General features: G+C 38.2%; 1 protein-coding gene across 1 annotated transcript in view; it reads left to right on the top strand.

Moving 5' to 3' along the window:
• Positions 1-24,528, top strand: part of LOC141996592 (transcription initiation factor TFIID subunit 4-like) — a 187,394-nt gene that overhangs the window by 3,313 nt on the left and 159,553 nt on the right. Inside the window, exons 2-6 of the mRNA XM_074968744.1 lie at positions 2,246-2,418; positions 19,282-19,419; positions 19,963-20,184; positions 21,122-21,244; positions 23,194-23,283. Of these exons, the coding sequence (XP_074824845.1) occupies positions 2,246-2,418; positions 19,282-19,419; positions 19,963-20,184; positions 21,122-21,244; positions 23,194-23,283 (746 nt within the window). The remainder of the gene's footprint in view (positions 1-2,245; positions 2,419-19,281; positions 19,420-19,962; positions 20,185-21,121; positions 21,245-23,193; positions 23,284-24,528) is intronic.

The raw sequence follows: 24,528 nt of genomic DNA, 5'->3' as shown, positions 1-24,528 counted from the left end.
TTAAAGTCAGCTTCCTGTTTAGCTAGCTGGCAGTAGAGCTGAATAACAGCCCATAATATTGCTTCAGATGTGCATATGTTTTATAAGCAGAGATCAGTAAAACTAAATATAACAATGTCCTGAACCTGAATTAATCACATTCATTTTAAAAACAAATTGTCATATATGAACAGTTACACCTTCATAACAGTAAATATTTCTACAACTTGAATAACAAACTTAATCATTCATCACAATTACTTTGACTGTCCCATTCAAATATATCCTATTGAAAAATAAGTCTTACAACCGCAAAACAAAAATTCCTATGGAACAAACAGATTGAGATTTTGGGAAGTGCCCATAGGTCCATGTCCTGTAATAAACTCTGTGAAGTACATTGTATGATCAGGCTGTTAGGTGTAAACTTTAAGAAAAAATTGCATGGATTTGTACATACTGTTGTGGTGGCTGAATGAACAAATGTCTAATTACATCTCTTAACTGGTCATTTGCATGTACAGTTACCACAGCTGTTCAGTTAAATACAGTAATGGTGTGTTCAAATTAGTTGTGCATTTTATACAATGGTGCTGTGGGAAAGACCTCACAACAACTAGGGAAAATCAAATATAGTGAAATTAATTGTAGAAATAGTTTTGTCAAATATGCAAAATAATTAAAAAAAATCTTTTCAGTTTGCCCTTTTCTTTATAGTAAGTATATGTGGTGTTCTAACAATACTAGGCAAAATAAGTTAAGCGGAAGTCTGATTAAGTTGACAGTGTTCCTTTAAATGGATGATTTTGTTATCTTTTAGTAGTAAATACCAGAAGAAAACACTCAGTTCTGGTTCTTCACCTGCTTTTGTAGTTTAGTCTGTATCTTCCTCTTTGACCTTCCCCTACTTGGTGATATGAAGTGTAGGGACCAGTCACAGCCCAGCTACTTCAGATCTGCTTCTTAGTTAATTTCCATTTTATGTAGGGAAGATTAGCAAGTGTTTTCTAGGTATCTCCCCATAAGGTTAATTCACGTAAAGAGAAACTACAGTACTTACAAGGATTATACTTGAGCTCAGAGTTTATATGTGGAATCAGATAAATACATGGCTATTAAATGATGTGATGCACCCATGTCACATTCCTTAAAAAACTGTAATATGTAAACCTAAATATGCTTTTAATTTTACTCATATACATTGAGTATGCACAAAGCAGTTGTGGTCTGATTTGTTCTTATGAGTTATATAGTTTAATTTTTAACACATGAAAATTAAATGTTTCAAACTGCTTGCAATTGCATATATTATTAATAAGTTGTTAATTGAACTAGAACATTGAATTTTATTTGTTTACAAACACGTAGCAAAAAGGGTTATTTTCAAAATTAAAATGAGCTCATCAAGTGAACTTTTGGTTTTTATTATCCTGTTTTATTTATTGCGATAACATTATTATTTATTGTAATAAACATTGTTATTGCAATATAGGAACAGTTGTGGTTAACAGTGTTAAGTCAAAAATTAACAGACTAATAAACTGAAAATATAGCCAGTGCATTCGATTTTGGCCTAGGATATAGGTTAGGCTCTGCACTTACACACACGTTTAACTTTGTGCATTCAGTGAGTCTTTGTCTTCAGTGGGACTACTTATGGGACATACACTTAAGCCATGTGTAAGTCTTTGTAGGACTGGGGGCCTTAGTTCATAAAAATAAAATCGGACAGGGCAGAGGAGGTTCAGCAGTGGATAAAGGCAAGTGAGGTGGTGGGGGAGGCACAGAAGATGCCTACTTACAATTTAGTTCAGGAGTTGGAGTCTGGTTTAGATTCCCAGGACTGGAGCTGGCTACAGAGCAGGGCTAGGACAAATGAGGCATCAGTGGGACTCTGTATTGGCACAAGTGTCTCTGCCAGTAGATCCCATTGCTGGATCAGGATTTAAGAATTAAATGCAATTCTCCCCTCCCCAACCCCCCCATGCTCTGTTACTGTCTCTAATTACACCTTTAAATTTTGTCACCTTCTTATACAATCAGGTATCCAATTGTTACATTTGTACGGTTCAAATGTAACGAAAGTTGTTTCAAGCTGTATTTTTAATTTTTTTCCTGCTGATAGTAAGTACTTTCCCTTATGGCATATCTGATTTTATACTGTAATAAACATGTCAGGACTGATGAATGAAGAAAGGAAAATGTTAAGCTACTGCATGTCAGTTCTATTCATAGTACTTACTATTATTTTGACTATTTTCATTAGGTATGGTCTTGGTGCGCACAGAAGCTGGACAGCTTGTAATGGTACCTCAGCAGGTTTTAGCCCAGGCTCAAGTGCAAGCTCAAGTACAAACACAGGGGCAAGGTCCCGCCAGCATCTCACCCAGGCTTCCAGTGCCCACAAGTGGTCCAGTGTTTCGTTTAACAGCAAGCCAGGTACATTTCTTCATGCTTGTGATCATCATTTTTCTTTATGATCTACTGTATTTTCTATCAAACACATTGTAAAGCTGGGCTTCTTTTCAAATTTGTTCACGTAAACCTTTTTTTGTACTGAAAAAAAATTACAGAAGAGGGAAATGTACCTCACCTTTAGCCAAAGAATGGGTTAGTTCTAAGGGGTCCAGGAAATTTTTCTATATGTCTACATTTCAGGAGTCCCACATTATGGCTTCTGTTAAGGCCACTTTGGAAATCTCCGAGGAAATCATACATGCTGCTGATTCAATAGGTGACTCTCTTCCTTCTGAGGCAGTATTGATCTAAATCCCCAACATGGTGTTTGGGGGCGTGGTGCTGTTAAGATTAATTTTTCAAATAAAATTGAGCTGAAGGCGGAACTGGGGGCTGAACTGGGGATGTGACAGGAGCTGGGGCTAGAGGTGGAGCTGGCCTGGGGCTGGAGAGGGAATGAGGGCTGTGCTGGAGATGGAGTGGAGCTGGGGGCAGAGCTAGTCTGGGAGCAGAGCAGAGCTGGGTGGCACTCCTTCCCACCTCCTGTGTGGGCTGGCTTGGACCCCGCTGCATGCCCCCCACCCCATGTTCTTTCACGCCCCCCTAAGGAGACGTGTCCCACAGTTTTGGGACTACTGCCCTACATCCAGTCATCCCTTTTCTCAAGTGTTGTCTCTGGGCAGCTTCTCACCAGCTTGCTGGCGGGACTTTCGTTCTCCAGACTGCTTGCTCCTTTAGTAGCTCTCCGACATTATAAGATTGTATATTTAGATGTATCCCATGTAAAGTTGGAGAGAAAATTGTTTACCTTTAATTCACCACTCATCGGAGCACAGCTTTTGAATACAAAACTACAGAAAAGATATTAACAATTGGAGGGAGCTGAGAAAAGATAAAGACTTGTAAGAAATTGTTAAGAGTATGTCTAGTATGACCATTTGAGGGGATGATCACGAGCATGAGGATGACAAGCCTGTTAAAGAGTAGTCTTTGGAATTATGTAGAATGCTGGGGGTAGAAGGTTGGAAAAAGGCATTAAGAAAAAAAAGATTCTGTGGCTTTGTGGGAGGCTTCTTTGAAACAGGCCTAAGCACAGTGTTGCCACACTGCATTGGATTTTGCGTAGATAGGATGTAGTTCTGTGTCTTGAAGAGGCACGTAATCCTTAGTGCAACGGATCTCAAACTATTCCAGATGGTCTATGGAGTTGCTTTTTTGGCCCTGGTGAAGAAACTGTCATTCTACGAGTAGTGATGTTTCCCCCTTTTTTCTGAGGCTTTCTTGAACAATTAAATTAAAAAAACAATCAAGCTCTTTTCTGTACTTTGAGTGGCTGCTTCATGTTTGTCTTTGCTAGATTTTTTTTCCTTTGGGTATAAATACAAACATGACTGTCCTGGCACCGCAGACCGTGCTGCACCCTGGAAACGGCCAACAGCAGGTCCGGCTCCTAGGTGGAGGCGTGCAAGCAGCTCTACATGGCTCTCGCCTGCAGATACTATCCCTGCAGCTCCCATTGACCGGGAACCAATTGGCCAGTGCTCGGGGTGGGGGCAGTGCGTGGAGCCAGACTTGCTGCTGGCCGCTTCCGGGGCGCAGCACAGTGTCAGAACAGGTAGGAACTAGCTTGCCTTAGCTACCGTGACCTAGTGCCTTATATTCCGTGACCCAGTACTGGGTCCCAACCCGCAGTTTGAAAACCACTGGATTAAATGACTTGTCTAAATGTACCTCAGTGACAAAGAGGGACATAGAATTAATTCTTTCTTCCAGTTCCTTGGTTTGCCTCCTTAATAGTTGTGAAATATTTTAATAATTTCAAATGATTTATTGAATTATTTGCTTACGAGCAAGATTGTAAAAAGGTATGTTAATTTTAAGAGCTTTAAATATTGATTTTCCAAATCACCAGAGGGAAAGAGCACCATAGTGAGTCAGGTGGCAGAATATATAGATAAATTAAATATATACAAATCAGCAAAATATTATGGTATTCATTCAAGGATTATTAAAGAATGAGCCAAGAAAGCTGCAAAACCTGACATTTATTTTTGACAGCTCATAAAGAACAATTGAGGGACCAGGTAAATGGAGATTAATCTAACTTCAACAATAGGTTAAAAATGCCACTAATGAGCAAAAAATAAACAAAATGATAAAAATCCACTCGGATGAGATTAACTTGATGAGCAATACATAGTAAAGCAGCAAGTGTACCCCCAACCCTTACACCACACCCAAGGCCTGGTACATGGCCTCAGTATTCTATTCCTCTGTACCTGGGACATGACATGGGTAGGGGTTCCCCCATTTCTTGGGGAGGGAAGAGAGACGAGGGGACAAGCTCCAACTGTAAACTCTCAGCCAGTCTTCCCTTCTGGGGGCATCTTGTGGGGCTGGAGCCCCTTACTTCTGTGGAGGAAAAAGAGGGAGAGCTGAGCCTTGGAAGCCCATTACCTGTCCCCTCTGAATAACAGCATTCTTCTGCTGCTAGCTAACATATTTGGTCCTGTACCTTGTGTGTTAGAAGTCCAGGCTGCATTGCTGAAGGTTCAGGGTTCAAACTGTGCTGTTCCTACATGATAGGGAAGGGATGTTATAGTTGTATGGAAGAGGATTTTTTTTTACCTTTCCCTTTAAAGATCAGCAACTTAGGAAAATACATTAAAAAAGGTTAAGAAAGTTATTTAGGTTGCAAAAATTAAACACTCAAAAGTTAGACCATGCTAAATTTACAGTTATCCATGCAGCCTTAATTTTGCCCACTTGTTTGTACGCATTATGATACAGTCTTTAAATAATACCCTACTATTTTTTCCACAGGACCTCTGTCTCATTCAGTGCATAGGTTGAACATACAAAGGGCAGAATTACGGTTGCACAGGCAACCATAAATCTGGCATTTCCTAAAATTTGAGTGCTTGACTTTGCAACCTAAGTAACTTTTGTTTAACATTTTTGTATGTAATAAAGAATAGGCCATGCCACAGAAACTTGAAATATTATTTGACTCACTTGTCAGTTTTGTGGATGGAGGGAATGCAGTAAACATCATACAGCAATATTTTAATACAGCTTTTAGAACAGTCTTTCATGAAATTCTCACAGAAGCTAGACAAATGCCTTTTGAAAATAATATTTTGGCTTCGGTTAGCACTGGATTCCCTTTTTGGCTCTTCCATTGATTCGTGACCTTGTGCTAGACAGTTAACTTCCCTCTGCCTCAGTTTTCCATTGTGTAAAATGAGAATAATACCTACCTTTATAGGTGGTGTGAGTGACTGTGTGGAAGAGAAGTGAAGTGGAGGACGAAACACTCTCTGTAGCACTGTAATCTGTGCCTGTGTGTCCTAGCAGAAGTCTGGAAAACTGCTCCAGGAGGAGCTATACGTCAGCGAGAGAGGGTCAACAGAGCAACAGTAACCCTTTTAGGGTGGCATCCTTCTCTGGGTCAGTTTAGTGCCAAGCTAGGAGAGACCACGGAGGACAAGAATAAATTACAGAAGGATGTGCAGCATATAAATAAATGAGTGCAAATCAGTACAATAAGATTTAATTAAAAAAACATTCAGAATCTCAAGATTGCAGAATGCTATATAAAAAGCAGTGATTCAGAGAAAGATGCATACAATGTGTTTACATTGGAACTGTAATCATCTTGTGAATATAAATTGTCACTTCTTTTTTCACTGAAATAAAGTATTGAAGTAAGTAAAACTTGAATAGGTGCAGTTACATTTCTAATCTTTCCTCATGAGTAAATTCTAAGATTTTATTGCATTGCTGAAACATTTAATATATTAGAAAGTAAATAGTTTCTCTTTAATTAAACAATTATTAGAGTTTAATACAACTTTAATTTAAATCTGATTTTAAGATTATGGAAGAAAATAATTATTTTATATTAACTGCAGTTTTTAGCACACCTATAGTAACATATTACAGGGAAATTTAACATTTTTCTGAACATGAACATAGATTGTTCCTGTCACTAGGGGGAGTCTGTCTTCTCTTTTCTTGATTATATTTCTGTGCTCCTATAAGTGTCTCTCTCTTACTGTATCCTAATGGAAACTTATTGTTGTCTTGTGGACCTTATCTGCATCATGGATGCCCTTTGGGGAGAATGACATCTGCTCTGATTGTAATAAGAGTGTTTTGTGCCTGATTTATATTCTTGGTTCAGAAAAAGCCCTCTAATGAAATTGGAAAAGCATTTGGCATATTTAAAATAAATACCTTGTCAAAACTGTACAATATTTTACTCTCTTTATTCCATGTTTCTGTATGAATTTGATATTCTTCCTGTGTTCTGTGATTGAGAATTGTGATATTTGGTTATTTTAACAGTGATTTATGTTTTGGAATTTTCAAATCTCATAGTTTTGTTATGCAATTTTTATAATGTGTGAAAGTACAATCTACAATTCTATGAAGTTTTAGATTCATTACTGCTCCATTTTGAAATCATAGATGACCATTATGGGAAAATTAAAATATCAATATTCTTGTTTTTTTACCAAGTAAATTACTTGAATTATAATCTTCAAAGAGTATGTTATGCCTAATGCTTTTCAGCGTTTGAAATAACATTGGAGAAAGCAGCACTGTACTTGTTTTCGAAGTATACTTGTGAAATTTTAAAAAGTAGGTAGGTGCTGCCATCTAGTTTTTCATTGATAGCTTTCTTTTTCTGTTTACATTTTCAGTTTATGTAGTTCAGAGCTTTGTTTGTTTCTGAATGCTTTAAGCCAAATTTCCTGCTCTTTGTTTGTGTTTCTTATTAGTCAGGCTGCTGCTACATGCATAAATAAAAAGTCAAAAATAATGGTACTTTCAGTAATTTGAAACTGGTGGTAAAATTACATTCCAATGTATACCAGTGAAATGGAAATGTGAGTTGTAGATTTAAAAAAAAAAATCTTATATGCAATGTTAGGCCCTGATTCTATAGATGTTTTACCCATATACGTAACCTCTTTAAATGCAAACATACTTTAATGTTAATGTTTTGTTTAATGAATTGCCTTCATATCAGTGAAACTTAACATAGAACTAAAACTGTCAGCAAGGATCTGAAGAGTCTTCGCTGTTAATTCTTTGTGATGTTTGCCCTGCATGTGACACTGTTCAAGTTTTCTGTGGGAATATTTGGTCATCAGTGATCAGCCTGATGCTTTTCTGGAGTTGGTTAAATCTTATTTCAGTCATCACTTTTGAGAATTAAATTTCTGATGGCCTTAATGTACTTTCAGATAATAGTAGGTGCCATGTAGTCAAATGGTAATGTATTCATACCTTCTCTTTGCAGAGCATTTTGAATTGTTATGGCTTATCTTTACAGACAAGAGCATTCCCAATCCTATAATTTAGTTTCATGAAGAGTTAATATAACCCATATCCAGTGTTTTTCCACAGTGAGTAACTGGATCTCTTTTTCAAGTTGTCTCTCTTCATTATGTTATTTAAAGAAATACTTGTCCATGTTAATAGGTCCCAAAATATACCTATTTTAAAGGTACCAGTTGTTCTGTTCTCCCTAACAATAAAAAAAATATATATTTGTAGAGTATTTGGATATTCCTGGGAGAAGGAAATTTAGCCTTGTTTGAATGCTGAAAGGTAAGTTGCCAGCGTGTGAGGAGAGATTAGTACTAGATGTGTAGGTGGGAGACCAATAGATATGGTGATGGAGGCTTGATGATGCTTTTTTCTGTGAGGTATAGGCTAGAGTTGACCATCTTTCCGCCTTTTGTTCACCTTGGATATATAATTCTTCTTTAAGAAGAAATTAACCACTGGTACATGTAAATTCTACTATTTATGTACTTGGAATATTCTTACATAGCAATTTAAACATACTTAGGATATTACACACACACACAAACTACATTAAAATAACATTCTTAAGGTTCCAAATAAAAAGTTAAGAAATGCTAGAATGAAGGTTTCGTGTGTAACCTTAATTAAATCCCCCTTGTGCATATATGTGTTATGATAGTCTTTAGTTATGTGATCACATACTGTTTTTTCCATAGGACTCCAACCTCATTCAGTACACTGGAGGGATTGTGCTCACTTAATGAGCAGTTAAATATTTTGTTTTATGGTCATTGTTCAGTATGTGAAACCAGGCTGTATTTATAGCACACTATATAAACAGTGCTCTGAAGACAGAGTTACTAATTCCCTCATAGGATTTTCTGTGGTAGACAACGCTATATTATCTGAATGCTTCGCAAACAGTAATGAATTGATTTTCACAACACCTCTGTGATTGAACGTGGTGGTATTATTCCCATTTTACAGATGCTGAACTGAGGCACAGCGAGATTCAGGTAAAAATATACATTAATTATAGATGCCCAATTTGAGACACTTAGGACCTGATTTTTCTTAGTAATTAGCATTATATAACACTTTATATTTTCATAGCACAACTACCATTGAGTTCAGTTGCAGCTGTGATCACTCAGCACATCTGCAAATGTAACCCTAGGGTCTCAAGTCAGGCACTCCTAAAATGAGGAAAATACAGTTAGTGACCAGTTGTGAAGAAATTGGGTTAAGTCAATGGTTCTCAACTGGCAGCCCGCAGGCTGCTTGCGGTCCAGTCAGCACACAGCTGTGGCCTATGTGACATCTTCAGGGCCATACAGGTAGTATATATATTGTATGGATGCGGCCCACATAACCTGCAGAGAGCTGCATATGTGGCCCACATTGGTAAATAGGTTGAGAACCACTGGATTAAGTGACTTGACAAGTATCACAAAAGGAACTCTCTAGCAGAGGCAAGGATAGAATTCAGTTCTCCAGGGCAGCATTCAGCTGTCTTAACTATGAAACCGTCCTTTCTCTTCCTGCAGTTCCCTGTCACATTCACTACTACACGTTCCCATTTCTGCAACAAATGAAGCAAGGGTCCCTCAGACAAATGCCTCCTTCACTATACAACCCCAGATCATCCCCAGAGCAGATTTATCTGGCACTGAAGAGGCAGGGGTCCTAAGGCAAGAAAAAATAATATGAGATCATATAATTACAAACTGTTTCATAGTGCATATGCACAAAGGGTTCAAATTAAGGCTGCACAGACAATCTTAATTCTGTCATTTCCTAACTTGAGCGTGTGACTTTGTACCGTTAGTAATGTTCTTTTAGCCTAGTTATTTTTGTGTAATTTCCTAGGTTTTTCAAAAAACAAACTGAAAGAATAGAAGCTTCATCATGTAGCATCATATTGATACCCACTCAATTCATCAGCAGGATTGGAACCTTTACATTTGCATTACAGACCACTTGAACCAAGAGAGAGTCGTAGGATATTTTCCTTTGAGGGGGATGAGACACTTTACCAGTGGGTTTCAAAGATATTTGCTGACATCAGAGGAGTGGTGAGACTCAGTGGTCTTGGGTTTCATTCCAGGCTCTAGAGGGGATCGTGGGAACTTCTGCCATCCCCCTGCGTTCTGTCCCAGTCCTATGTTTTTCCCCATCCTGGCTCCTCATCCCAGTCCGTCTCCTTGTGCGTCTTCTGATCCCAGGTCCAGTCTCCCTCTGTGTACACTCATAGTCCCAGTTTTCCCCTCCTCACCAGCCAGCCTGTAGTCCCAGTCTCACTGACTTGTGCTCTTCGTCCCATTCTACTCCCCACTGCCCCCTCCATACCCCTTCACCCCCAGTCCAGCTCTTCTCCCCTCTGCATTAAAATCAGGGAGTATCCTGAGCCCAGCAAGTGGGGCTTTTGAGAGCACAGGGGAGAGAATCTCTTGGCTTTCATTTCTAGGGCCCTGCCCCAGCTTGGCCCATAGAAGCACAGAGCTACAGTTGCAGAGAAAGTCCTGCTCAGCCCCCTGCAACTCCAGGCTGGAGTATGCTTATTGTAGGCCGAATCTGCAGAGATTTTAGGGGCAAAGATCTAGCAAATCTTTACTAAGCCTGTGTGAACTGCAGTTTTTTGAAGGCTTATACTTGGACCAAATTTGGGTAGATATTAATGGGAATGACAAAAAGCACACCCCTTACACAAAGGGCACTCTCCAGCAATATTTCAAGTCCCTGCTCTAATCATGGGGATTTTTTAAAAATGAATAGCCTTAAGCATAGAAAGGGGAAAGCTACTGTCTAAAATTTATCCCCGTGAGTCACCAGTAACTGGTGGGTGTGCTAGCATATCTTAAAAAAAACCATGGTTTTTTATTATTAGCAAAATCATTAATTTTTTTATTAACTTTGTTCTTGAAAACAGATGACCTGTTCGGGCTTAATTTTTTTTCTTTTTTTTTTTTTTTAAATCAGCCTGAGGTAGACACCCATCATGTAAAATTCCGGTTTGAATGGTTAAAGTTTGGTGAAGTTATAAGCATCTGAAAATAGGGACTGATAATGGGAGGTAATATAACAATAGGTGTGCTACCAACCACAGCATCAATTCCTATTTTTTTTAAAAAAAAAAGTATTTGTGATTTGTTGGTCTTTTACCAAACTTCCAGGTTTGGTCTTTTGCATATGCTCTCTTCCATTTGCCTTAATCCTTCTCCAGGTATCCCTGTATTGTTATTTAAAAAATAACATTTGTAAACTGTGGAAACCTCCTTTTTTTTTTTTCTGAGACATCTAAACAATAAAAATATTCCTGAAGCTGTGTACAGAGGTTTTGTTTGCATCCAGTAGGTTTCACATTGAGTGTTGTTTTGAATTGTGCAAACTCAAAACCTAAAAGCCAAAGTCTGCTAAAGGTAAGTTTCACGGTTTCCATCAGAAACTAAACCATGGTCCAGATTCACTGAAGGGTGCACAAATCTTAAACTTGATGTATCTTTTGGCAAACTTGGCCCTAGTTTTCCATGAATATTTTCTCCAAAAAAAAAAAGGGGGGGGGAACTCAGGTTTTCTGTGCCGCTTTTTTGTTTCAGAGTGACCAATTTTATTGGGAAGTTTGTTGACAGAACAAATTTTAATTGATTATTGTAGCATGTTTGCTCTCTGGGGTAGGGGCTGTGTTCTTTTTTCTTAAAGAACACGGGCACTTAATCCTGCCTAGCACAATGGGACCTAAATTCTTGATCAGTAAGTAGTATTCAATCCACAAACCTGCTTCTAAATTATTTTCAACCAATAAGAACATGTAACGTAACCAATGTGTCCAATAAAATTAAAACAACTTTAATTTCATGAAGATTGTTATTTTCAGTTTCTGTATTTTGAAAAATAAATGCATTCTTGATTTTTGAAGCATGCATATATATTCTGTTGATGATTTGGGATTTTAAATACCACCATACAAAAGCTGTACTGTTCTTCTTTAAAGAACATTGCAGGACCATACCCTTTTCTCTTGCTATCTGGCTCAGACAAATTCATCTATATCAGCGTTTCTCAAACTGGAGCAAGTGTGTTCTAGGGGGGATTTGCAGTATTGCCACCCTTACTTCTGTGCTGCCTTCAGAGTTGGGTGACCGGAGAGCAAAAAAGGTTTGAGAACTTCTGATCTATATAATAGATTCCAGGATTGTCACCCTATATGTAACTCTGAAGCCTAGAATGTCTAGCATCAGTGTGAAGCGAAGGAAACCACTGCAAGCATGGCTGAAAGCTCTTTTTGTGTAGAATATCACCAGGTTGAATCGTCACTGGGATTCGCAGTTGGTTACAACCAATATTTTAAAGTTCTCAGCCATTTTGACTTTACAAATTACACCTGTGTGGTGTATCGCTACAGTAAGGCATTCATCTATGCTGGTGTTTCCCAATCTTGGGACTCTGCTTGTTCAGGGAAAGCCCCTGGCGGGCCGGGCCGGTTTGTTTACATGCCGCGTCCGCATGTTTGGCTGATCGCTGCTCCCACTGGCCGCGGTTCGCTGCTGCAGGCCAATGGGGGCTCCAGGAAGCGGCGCGGGCCGAGGGACATACCGCTAAGGGGAAAAATGAATCCGATACAGATCATGCTTGGTGCATTATTTGGTCCAACTGCCACACCCATGCAACAGCATGGGCTTTAATCTCCGAGCGTGGGCTTTAATCACCGGTGCAACTCAACGGAAGTAAAGAGCGTTACTCCATCAAGAAAGTACCCCTTGGGTCATGCCTTTATTACACCAGGGTTGGTTATTGCTATTTTATTTTTGCTGGATTTCCAGTAATGTCTGTTCATATGCCTCATTTTATACTAAATACATCTGTTAGGCTCCATTCCACTGGAGCTATTTTACCTTAATGCTCTTGTGCTGGAGTCCCTCCACTGTCTGCCAGTAGCCTGTTGCACTGAATTGAAGATTATATTCATGATACCTAAGAGTTTCTCTAGGGTGGGTGCTTGTTATGTTTCTGATCCATTCATTTCATACTCATCTCCTTTTCCTTTATGAATCTTGAAACACGGTATATAAACTTGCATTGGTTCATTTGCAGTCCTTTGGTATTAAAGCATTTTCTTATTATACAACACATTAATGAAAGTTACTACTTTTTCTCATCAGAAACTCCTGCAACACAGTAATTTTTTAAGACGATGTGATTAGTGTTTTTAGCCTTCTTTTTTGCACAGTTTGTTTAACCTGTTGCTTCTGTACTCCTGCACTGCAAGATACTGTATATGAAATGTGATGCATATTTTCTTGGCTAATATATTGTATATGATAGTGCAAATTTGCTAGGCTGAGTTTTTATTTTTTTGCAGATTTTTGGTTGTCATATGAGTGAAGGTCTGTCATTTAACTGAGTTGCTGCCAGAAGTTTGCGTGCTTTTCTGCTGTCTCTGTAAATCTTCACCTCTGGAATCAATTACTGAGAAGAAGGAGACAGATTTAGCATTTAAACTTTTTAGGTTGGCTACAGCATTGTAAGCAAATGAACAAGGTTTACATATTTTTTGTATAATTGTATAACTGTAAATATTCCTCACAAATGCATCATTTCACTAAAAAATTTTAAGAAAATAGAAATGAGTGATTTACATTTCTCCATTAAAAGGGAGAAGAGAAATGCATGTTAAGAAAAGCCCTATTTACTCCTGCTTCTTAAAAGACAAACAACTCAACCTTTTTATGACTATGCTGTTTATTGACTGTAGGCTGCCTGAGTATGGAAGACATCCCAGCTCAAGGTTTAAAAAAAAAAAAAAATCTTGAAAGCTATCAAAACTAAACCAGAAAGGGGTTTTGTGTGGATGTCAGGTAGATTCCCCTCTCCTCCTCCACATAAAAATAAAGATTGATTGATATCCAGTAGAAGATGCTGCTGGGGTGATTGGTAAGGAATACTTGAGGCTTTGAATGCGTGTCTGGGCCTTTGTTCCTTCTAGAGAGATCTCTTAAGAAAACTGAAAGTTCTTTGAAGAAATATTTTATATAGGTTTAATAGGCAATGTGGGTATCTAAGATAAGCCATTCTGCATTAAAAACATTATGAATCTGCAAAAATAGTAGTGTAACTATTTGTAATTTTAGGTAAATTATTTTTTCCTCTTGTGAGAACAGCAGTAGTGTTCACAATCTGTTTATTAATCCAGACAGATCTTAAATTTACCTCTTTGTCTACCTATCTAATCTACAGGTATTAACAAACTCTGGAGAAAGATTTAAAAAGTATAGTGTATGAGAGTGGCGAGGAATAGGAAGCAGACAAATGACTCTTCACAGCTCATCAGCAATCCCTTTCCAACTCTGTCAGTAGGCCATTGGTTCAGATCTGGTTCATATCATTACAATGGGATGGTTACTTGGTGAACTACATAAAATTACTCAGAAAAAGTTGTTAAAGAACCTTAATGTTCTTTTTAATGTTTGAGTGCAAAGTCAAGCACTCTAAGATTAGAAAATGCCAGAATCAAGGTTGCCGGTGCAAACGTAATTCAATCCTTTTGTGTATATGCTTTATGATACAGTCTTTAATGACATCATCACTTACTATTTTTCCCCACAAGACTACTGCCTCATTCAGTGCACAGGATGAATGGTGCTCACTTAATGAACAGCATTTCAGTGTTTTGTTTTCTCCTTTGCCCCATCCCATACCTTACATACTGCACTCTCCTCAAACACTGCTCAGAAGACAGAATTATTAGTTCCCTCCTATGCTTTTCTGTAGTGCTTGTTATTGGCACATATGAATGCTTCACAAACAGTGGACACCCCTACAAGATGAGGGGGTATTATTATTATTATTATTTTATTATTTTATTTATTATCCCCATTTTACAGATGATAAACTGTGGCACAGCAAGATGCCCAATTTGAGATACTTAGGACCTAATATTTTAAAGAGTATTTAGCATTCTTTGGCACTTTATATGTTCAGAACACAGTTCCCATTGAGTTCAGCTGCGAGCACTCAGCACTTGTGCAAATGTAACCGTAGGGTCCCAAGTCAGGTACCCCTAAATGAGGAATGCACAATTAATGGTTACTGGTGAAAGGTGACTTGACTAGCATCAGAGAGGACCTCTTGGGCAGAGACAGGTTCTCCAGGGTAGCAATTAACCCTGAGACTGTCCTTTCTCTTCCTGCAGTCCACTGCCTCATTCACTACACACATTCCAACTTCTGCCAAAAAAATGAGATGGATCCTGCAGACAGCTGTCTCCTTCATTATGTAATCCTGTTTCATTTTCAGAGCAGGTCCAGCCAATGCACAGAATGAGGCAGAGGTCCCATGAAGAAAAAAGGGATCATGTAATTAAAGATCATATTGTAATTAGGGCTTTGTGTCTGTCACAGATTCTGTGACTTTTCATGACTTCTGCAGTGGCCAGTATCGCTGACCCAAGGGCTGCCCAAGCACTTGGCTCCAGAGCCAGCTGCTCAGGTGGCCCTGGGGACGGCCACACTGACCTCTCCTGGAGCAGCTCTGCAGCCAGCTGCTCAGGCAGCCCCACAACCACCTGCACTGGCTGCTGCTGGAGTGGACCTGGGGCCAGCCGTACAAGCTGCTGCTCAGGTGGTCCCAGGCATCTGGCCCTGGAGAGCGCCCAAACAGCGGCCAATGTGGCTGGCCCAGGACCGCCTGAGCAGCGGTCCCAGGGACCGCCGGAGCAGCTGCTGCTTGGTAGTCCCTGGCAGCAGTCCCGGGATGGCCCCCGGCCCCTCCCTGAGCAGTGGCCCCCTGGTCCCCTCCCAGTAGCGGCCACCCCCAGCAGCAGTCCCGGGGGGTGGCCAAAGCAGCCGCTGCTCAGTGGCTCCCGGCAGCGGGTGCTGCTGGCAGTCTCCTGGGGAGGTCCCTCCCAGCAGCAGCCCCTCCGGGTGGCACCCCAACAACACGCCCCTCCCCCCAAGGTTTAGTCAGGGGTATTTTTAGTAAATGTAATGGACAGGTCATGAGTTGTGAATTTTTGTTTATTGCCCGTGAGCTGTCCATGACTTTTACTAAAAATACCCATGACTAAATCGTAGCCTTAATCATAATGCATATGCAGAAGGGGGCTGAAGTAAGGTTGCTCGGGCAACTTTAATTCTTGCATTTCATAACTTTTGGGTGTTTGACTTAGCATCCTTCATAATGTTCTTTTACCAGCAATTCTGTCATGTAACATTATATTGACACCCACGTGGTTCATCACAGAGCTGGAACCTTTAGATCCACCACACAGACTTTTGTCACTTGAGCCGATGGAGTAACTGCTAGTAGAAGTAGGTTGTTACCCTCCAGGTGAAGTGGCACCAATGGGCAATGAGACACTTTATTGGTGGATTTCACAGATGTTTGCTGACAGCAGCGGAATGGTGAGAGTACAGATTTTGAGTTCTATTCCTTGGTGTGGAAGGGGAGTATACTTTAGTGGGCACAAACTCTTCTGCCCATTTCCCTCATGCTTGACCCTTCTGCCCTGTCCCCTCCAACCAGTCCCAGTCCTGTCTCTTCCCCACCGCTGGCTCCCATTCTCCTCACCTACCCAGTTGTTGTCTCACCCCTCTGAATACCTGTGTGCTCTTCCTCCCACTCTCCTTGCCCAGCCATTCCCAGTCCTTCCATTGCTCTTCCCTGGCTTCTTGTGCTCAGTCTCCTTGCCCAGCCAGATCCTGTTCCTTCCTCTGCACTTGTGCTCTCTCTCTCTCTCTCTCTGCCTCCAGTCATATCCCTTCTGGCTCCCATACCCTGCTTCTCCGCCAGTTCCTCATCCAATCTCTACTGAGCATGTGTGAAATATGATTTGTCAAAGGCTTATGACTTGGTCAAATTCGGATGGATTTTCGTGGTCATGGCAATAGGGCACATCCCTGACACAAAGGTCACCTCTTGCCAAATTTCAAGTCCTCATTCCAAAGCCTGGGGCACTAGAGCATTCCAAAGAAAAGGTCTCTAGAATTTTTTTTTAACGTAAGTGAAAAATGTATTTTTCTCTAATCACATTCTTGGTATTGGCTGAAATTTTCCGGAAGAGTTCAGGCTGAGGCAGACCACTGTCTTGGAAAATTTCAGCTCAAACAGTTAATTTGGCAAAGTTATAAGCAATTGAAACCAGGGTCTGATTATGGGAAGTTCTGGGCAGCCTTAGTAATAAGCAGTGCTATCAGCCTCACCTATCATGAATTTATGGTCTCTCTCTCTCTCTCTCTCCCCATCTGAGTGGATATATCTATTATAAAACTCTGTAATCACAGTGGGCACTAGTTGGCATCCTTCTTGGCTGTATCAGCAGAGAGCCTAAGAATTAATGGTCATAGATACTGAATTTACCTCTCTCCACTAAAGAGAGTTCCTAGGTAAAGGTTGATGCACATTGCCAAGGGAGTGTGAAAAGCTTGCATGGATGATGCATATGTTGTATTTGTTCTGCAAATAGTCAACTTATATTGTTCAGGGATACCAGTCTTGCATCTTTTGTAAGTGTTACGTTACTTAAAAACAAAAGTCAGATTTTGCTTTTAGAAGATAAAAGGAGGAATATATTAAAATGTGCATTTATTTGTTGCTGCTGCTGCCGCCTTGTGGAAGGTTCAGACTATAATACATATTTGGCCACATTGTCAACAAGGATCTCGACACATGTACAGTTTTGTCTGTGTGTTTGAATTTGCCTATGTGAATCAGGTAATTAGATGTCTAATTACTTTATTTGCATTCACAAATTGCCCTTTGATGCAAATTTTACTTTTTGTGGTTTGCATACTTGGAGCCCATTTTGAAAACTGGGCTTTCTGTATTTCTTACAAATTATTTTATTCTGTCAATGTTTGTATGCTGCATGATAAATTTTTATATGTAGCCTAAAATGTACATAGAATTAAATCACATTTTGACTGTTGGTACATTTTTATTGTTAAGACTAGGTTGTAAATTTATTTGGTAGTAATGTCTTAGATTTATCTCCTCAAATGAAAATAGGCCACTAAAAATAATGGGCATTTCGGCTGCCTAGGACAATTTTATTGCTTGTCATTGTTAAAGCATTCTGCTGAGGGAAAAATTGTGAGTAAGTCAGAATCATTTTCCTTCATAAGCTTTTAACAATCACTTTTCTTTTATTATGATAAAGAATAAGGATAATCTAATTTTTCAGAGTTCCATCTGAGCAGCGCACTAGATGTATCATTGGTTCTGGAAATATTTGGACTTAATTTTTTTTACAGGTTAAAGGATGAAGGAAAGGGTTATCTTTGATGTGGATAGGAACAATGATGATGATGATGATCTAGACGAGGAGGATGACATTGAAGATAACTTTACCTATGTTGATCTATCATTTGGTGATCTCAAAATGCAGTACTAAGTAGCATATTCTTTATGTACGAAAACATTTGATGGTATTTTCTGCCTTTCTCTTTTGCATATTTTTAGAAAGATTTCATATACTTCTGAGAGGCAGATGTCCAAGAAAATTGTGTGGGCTTCCTTCTTTGAGTTGCCTTTACCTTTCAATCCATTATTTCCTCTAAATCCCTCTCTCCAGTTCACCATACTTGTCCTTATTTATGCATGGACATATGGGAGATTCTGAAGTCCCCATCATTGTAACTCTGTGAATCAAGAAATGCTTTGTTAATAATGCATCCAGCACTCTCTCTAAAGCAGAGACTCCCAAATTTTATTCATTCATGTACCACCACCGTATAAAATGTTGTGAAGTGAATTGATGGAACCCCAAGATCATATATTACAATTTGGAAGCCCCTACCTAGAGTTGAACGTTATTTTTGCCCTGTTTCCCCTGGACTACTATATGGGAGTTCAAGTTAAGATAGAACACACATTTCTCGCCAGGAATCTTATAGCAGGTTCCTTACATAATTGTGTAAATGTTTTTTTCATATTAATTTTACTTCACTTATCCTTTTTTCTCTTTTTAAATGTTCTATCTGTGTTAAGTTTTCAAGGAAAATACTGGACAGAGCCAGTGCATGACTACAAGATCAGTATGTACTAGTTACAAATATCTAAAATTTTTAATTTAGTGATGACATCATGTGTATGCCATATTATAACGGCTGTAATGCATCCAGGTGACACAAAATGTTAGTGAATTTTTCCCCCCACTTCACATTGTCCTTTTTTCCTATGCTCTGCTGTGTTATGCTAACATATTAAGATGCTTTAAGCAATAAGAAACACTTGTTCAAAATAAAATGGTGCATGTTGCTGCTCACATTCTCACAAGTATAGGGAAGAAGATACACCTGGACGTTTTTATCTGTATATGAATAAAATAATTATCTTACTGGAGGTATAGTAATTTGATCATTTACATATTGCTATGGAGTAAAAATAAATTATGCTTTTTTGGTAACTTTCTGTAGAGGTTAATTATTAGATACTCATTTCATCACTGTGTAAAAGAACCTTTGTACTTTTTGCATCTTCAGTAATTTAACATGAGTGCATTTAATACTTTTTCTGTTATTATACTAGCAACCAACTTCTGTAGCCGCATCTCCTGTCCACCTTGGACTTCCACTGCAAGGCAAAGTTGCACAGTCGACTGCTACATCAGTTAGTGCTACATCTGCTGCAACCTTTTCTGGAGTCTCCACGCTGTCACACGCTACAGTAAGTATTAAAAGTGCCTCCAGCACAACACGAACAAAAATGAATGCTGATGCAACCAGTCATATAGGTAAGGCTTTCTAAATGAGTTTTGGTGATAAATATGAATATACTACTTGTATTACAAACAGAAGAAAATGAGTTTTACCCATAAGTTTATTTTCCACATATAGTTAGGGCGAAACTCACTGCCGTTGGAGTTACACACACTAATGCTAGTGGTAAATTTGCCCCTCAAGCTCTCTAATGTGAAAGAGCCAGATTATACCACCCAGATTCCTGGTTAGTAATACATTTCTCTTTGAACAGTTCCATTGAAATTAAAGGGACCACTCAAAAAGTAAAGTAACATGAGTAAGGTGTGATACAGTTGGGCCCTCAAATTGTAACCTTAAGGAAGAATATTTTCTTGTTGTAATAAGCTGCTAAACTCAGCAGTAGAAGGGAAGTGTAAGTTTGCAATTTGGGGGTTTTAAAGCTTTATTATCGAATAAAATATATTAAAAAAGATAATTATCTGCTTTTTGATTATAACAATGTTATCAGGTATCAGTAGCTACCACAAGTGCTCAGAGCTTAATTAAAACAACAGTAGCAACTGGAACCCCAGCAGCTCAACAACCTACGGTAATTTTTGGAGGACAAACCCCAGCACAACCCCAAGGTCAGCCTCGATTGCCACTTCCACCTCATATGACAGCACAGGTACCAGCACAGCCCCAGGTCATACCTAGCTCTCCTGTACCAGGGACTACAGTTATATCACAGGTTTGTATGTAAGTTCTGGAATGTTTGACTGCTTAGAAGAATAATAGGGGTTTTGTTTCTTGGTTACATGTGCGCTTTTGAGTTTTATTTAATACCAGGAAGAGTTTTCACACCAACCCAATTCCCATAATATCCTGTTAGTGTCATCCTTATACATTCTGTAAAGAACACATATTAGCTAAATGTAATGCCTGCTTTGAGGGACTAGCAGTGATCTTGACAGTTAACTTGGCCAACTTTGTCCAAGTGTTGTGCAGTGTAAGGAGTATTTCTGTAACTGGAACAAATAGACCTCTAATTGTACTGCTGGACTCCATTATTATAATGACTGTGTGCCTACACAGGTTATTTTATAATATCAGTGGCCTTGTCCTGAGTAGATGGCAAACTGACTATTTTAAAGGTCATGATGGGTTAGGATTAGAGCATATGTTATAGTAAACTGATAAAATAAATTGGGATTTAGACATGATAATATTTGAAATGTATTTATTTATTATTTGATTTGATTGGTACAGTTGATGTTATACTGAAGTAGTAATTTAAAAAGTTAAAAAATAGGAAAGAGAAACTGTGAATTCAGTATCGGCCATCTCAGTAATTGCTTGGATTTTTGACATATTTCATGATGGTTTTTATCATGTAAGGTTACAGTTCCGTGAACCATGAAGGATATAATGAATGATAGCATATTGGACATGAAAAATAAATATTTCCATGATTAGTTTCGTTAGTAACTGTATGGTATGACTATTAGTGATTAAATGGAAGTGAAGAGAGCACCAAACTACAGCGGCAATAGCCAAATAACTGAAGACACTTTCAAATTGCTTTTATTTGGATAAGAAATGTTCTAGTTTTCCCATTATTTACATGTATTAGTCTATGCAGTGAACAATATCAAAAGACTATGTATATCTGATTTTTTTTTAAACAGGAAATGCAAGAGAATGTGAAGAAATGCAAAAACTTTTTAGCTACCCTGATAAAACTTGCTTCCCATAATTCACCTTCTCCAGAAACATCCCGTAATGTGAAAGCTCTGGTTCAGGATTTGCTGGTAAATATTAAGCTGTGTTAATTGTATATTGTGCATGCTGTTTATAGATGCTGAAAATTGTTACTGTATTTGATACTCATCTATTTTTAGCTTCTGCTTGCAATAAAGTAATGTTGAAAGGTAAAAGTGTTGCATAAAAATAGAGTCATACAGATGTTTCAGCACTGAATGCAACCTCACAATTTCATTGTTAATCAAGCTGTATTTTCTTTTGTTTGTAGTAGGTTAAAATGCTGATTAATGTCACAATATTTAATAAACATTATTAACAATACACTTGTTTTGATGGATAATATTTTGATGAAGTTTATTTAGAAATATAATAAATTAAATATGTTTTGTGAGAGCTTTCTGTGGCTCTGATCCTGTAAGCTGTGGTCTCTTATGTCACAATTAAAGTCCCATTCAAGTAATTTGACTCTGTATGGATGTAGGGATCTGCCTTTCTGGAGCAGCTTGCAGGATCGGGGACCAACTGAAACATTTTTCTAAGTCGTCACTAAGGCCAAGATTCTGTAAACAGATCCATGGGAGTCTTTTCGCAAGAGTGGGCCCTGAATGCCTGTGGATTTCAAAAATTCCAAACTTAAATGAAATGACTTATGTGACCAAAATAGTGTTTTCGGTAGATGGAATCTACGTGATTGGTCCTGCAGAAAAACTGACTTATGGTAGCCTCCAGTACTACAGTGTACACTACAGACAGAAATACACTGCAAACAGACTTTATCAAAGGCTTTGACAAATCGTCAAGCTTGCGTTATTTGTGTATGCCAAGGAATATGCACCTGAAAGAAGATGATGGTCTTGAATTGATCATCAAGGAACACTTGCACATTTTAAATATTTTGATTTGGAAAGTCTAAGACTCTTTCCCACATAAAAATGATCCAACGAAAATATTAGTGGTTCCAATAAAAATTAGCTTGAACTTTTGAAAGCTAATAGTTTTAAAGAATTTAAGTTTAAAACATTGAAAAATAAATATAGCAGGTATATTTTGTTTCTTCGCTATTATACTAAATTAACCACAGAGAGGCTCAAGAGTGGGATAGTTGAATCATTAAACAGCCTATAAGTATTTAACTAATGATAGTTTCAGAAACACTAAAAATGTACTTAGCTTCAATAGATCCTTCATCTTCACTAATAAACATACATACATACATACATACATACATACATACATATAATTCTTCTATTTTAAATCAGACTTTCAAAATTCTGCTTGTTCACTCATCTGAGTGTTGTTATTTTTTAACCATCAAGTAAAGTATCTTTTTCTTATCCTGACAGATTTTGTGCCAGGGCTAGTAAATGTTATGATAGTTTTTCAAGGTTGTTTTTAAACACCAGTTTTTGGATTAGTATTTTAAAGAAATCACTGTCTGAAAGTAATCAACAGAATGGCAGTATTGAATAAACACTTGCATGTTTGTGGGATCCAGTTGTTTCTTTAAGTGTGCATCCCTGAGGGAGTTGCATACATAAAGATCACAGCTTCCTCAGTTCTGAGAAGCACAGTATATATAATATAAATTACAGGTTTCAGAGTAGCAGCTGTGTTAGTCTGTATTCGCAAAAAGAAAAGGAGTACTTGTGGCACCTTAGAGACTAACAAATTTATTTGAGCATAAGCTTTCGTGAACTACAGCTCGATGAAGTGAGCTGTAGCTCACGAAAGCTTATGCTCAAATAAATTTGTTAGTCTCTAAGGTGCCACAAGTACTCCTTTTCTTTTTGATAATATAAATTAGTTCTTGATAGTAAGATTTTATAGCTGTGGATGAGTTTGAGGGACTTTGAACTTTAAAAGTCCCTCTTCATTTGTAGCTTATCTATCTAGCTATATAAATATTTCCACAATGTTAGCCTGTCCTAGTATATGTTCTCATTCTTTGAGAAAACAGGAAAATCCCAAATAGTTATTTTTTTCTTTCCCCCCTCAGGATGCAAAGATTGATCCAGAAGAATTTACAGGCTGCCTTCAGTCTGAACTGAAATCATCTCCTCAGCCTTATCTAGTACCTTTCCTGAAGGTGAATATAAATATTGTTTAGATCTTAATTTTATCTACCGAATAGGCTTAATTACTTCAGGTTTAATTTTTTTTAGACTGTACAAACTAGCACACAATACGTAATCAGTTTTATTTGTCTAGAACATTTTTGTTAAGATTACATAGAAAAAGAAGACAAACTCAAATTTAGAAACATAAATATTCTGTGGGTTACTTGAAAATTATATTCCTATATTTAAATGGATTATGTGAAGAAATGGGTTGTCTTTGGCAGCTTTATTATATCATATTTAATATAGGTAGTTAAAGACAATCCTCATGACTTTAGGTATCTTATTGTTGTAATGGGTTTTCTATGATAAATAAACATGGTATTGTCTATAATAAAGGACACCGGTCAGATGTGGTATGGTAGGTTACTTCACCAGTATGTTTGTAGTACCCATGTTGAGATACTTTTTTTGAGTGCTTTTGTCTAGTCTACATAAAAGCGATCAAGTACATTCAGTGTACATGGCAGTGTGTAAGGGAGATTACTAAACTCTTCTCTGGAACATGCTGTTGCTTTTTGTTGAAATAATTGATTAGTAAATTCTGTCAGGGTGGTCCTCCTGGGGCAGGGCTCACCTATAATGAGGAACATCTGGAGAAATATTATAAAATGTGGTATCAAATGAGATTGTTTCTTGTACCCCAAAATTAGCACATGCAGTTAAATTTTGCTTGCCTTACTTATTCAAAACTATCATTGACTTCCAGCTGCTTACTTATGTGAGCAGAGTCAGCAGAATTTGGCTCTGGTGCTCAACATAAGCTTCTGGATGTAAAACATGTATGTTTTGTTGTTCACCCACATCCTAGTTATCATAGTTTTCTGTTTTTCTCCCAACTTGCAATCTGTTGGTTTAGGGCAGAATTTTCCTCTCGTTTTTTAATTCTTCCTTCCCTGCTCCTTTTCCTTTCCTTTCCTTTCTCCTCTCTTCTCTTCTAGGATATAATTAACTCTTTATTTTTACACTATTCCCTGCTTTCCTTCTTCAGCCATCTCTGGCAAAAAGTTTTAACTTCTTCCCTTTCTTTGAAGTCATTTCTTGGCAACAACAATTATGTTTTAAAATAAAAAACAGAAGTTAAAAGTGACTACAGCCCGGGGTAAGCACTGCGAAAGCCTGCAGCTGTCTGGAGGAGCACTTCAAAAGAAGATAATTTAAAAAGTTTATTCATAAAATACAGTGTACTCTTTTAGAACTTTTTTTTTGGATGA

Source organism: Natator depressus, chromosome 12, assembly GCF_965152275.1.
Source record: "Natator depressus isolate rNatDep1 chromosome 12, rNatDep2.hap1, whole genome shotgun sequence".
Lineage (NCBI taxonomy): Eukaryota > Metazoa > Chordata > Testudines > Cheloniidae > Natator > Natator depressus.
The sequence above is the reverse complement of the archived record's forward strand: the minus strand, read 5'-3'. Positions and strand labels throughout refer to the sequence as shown.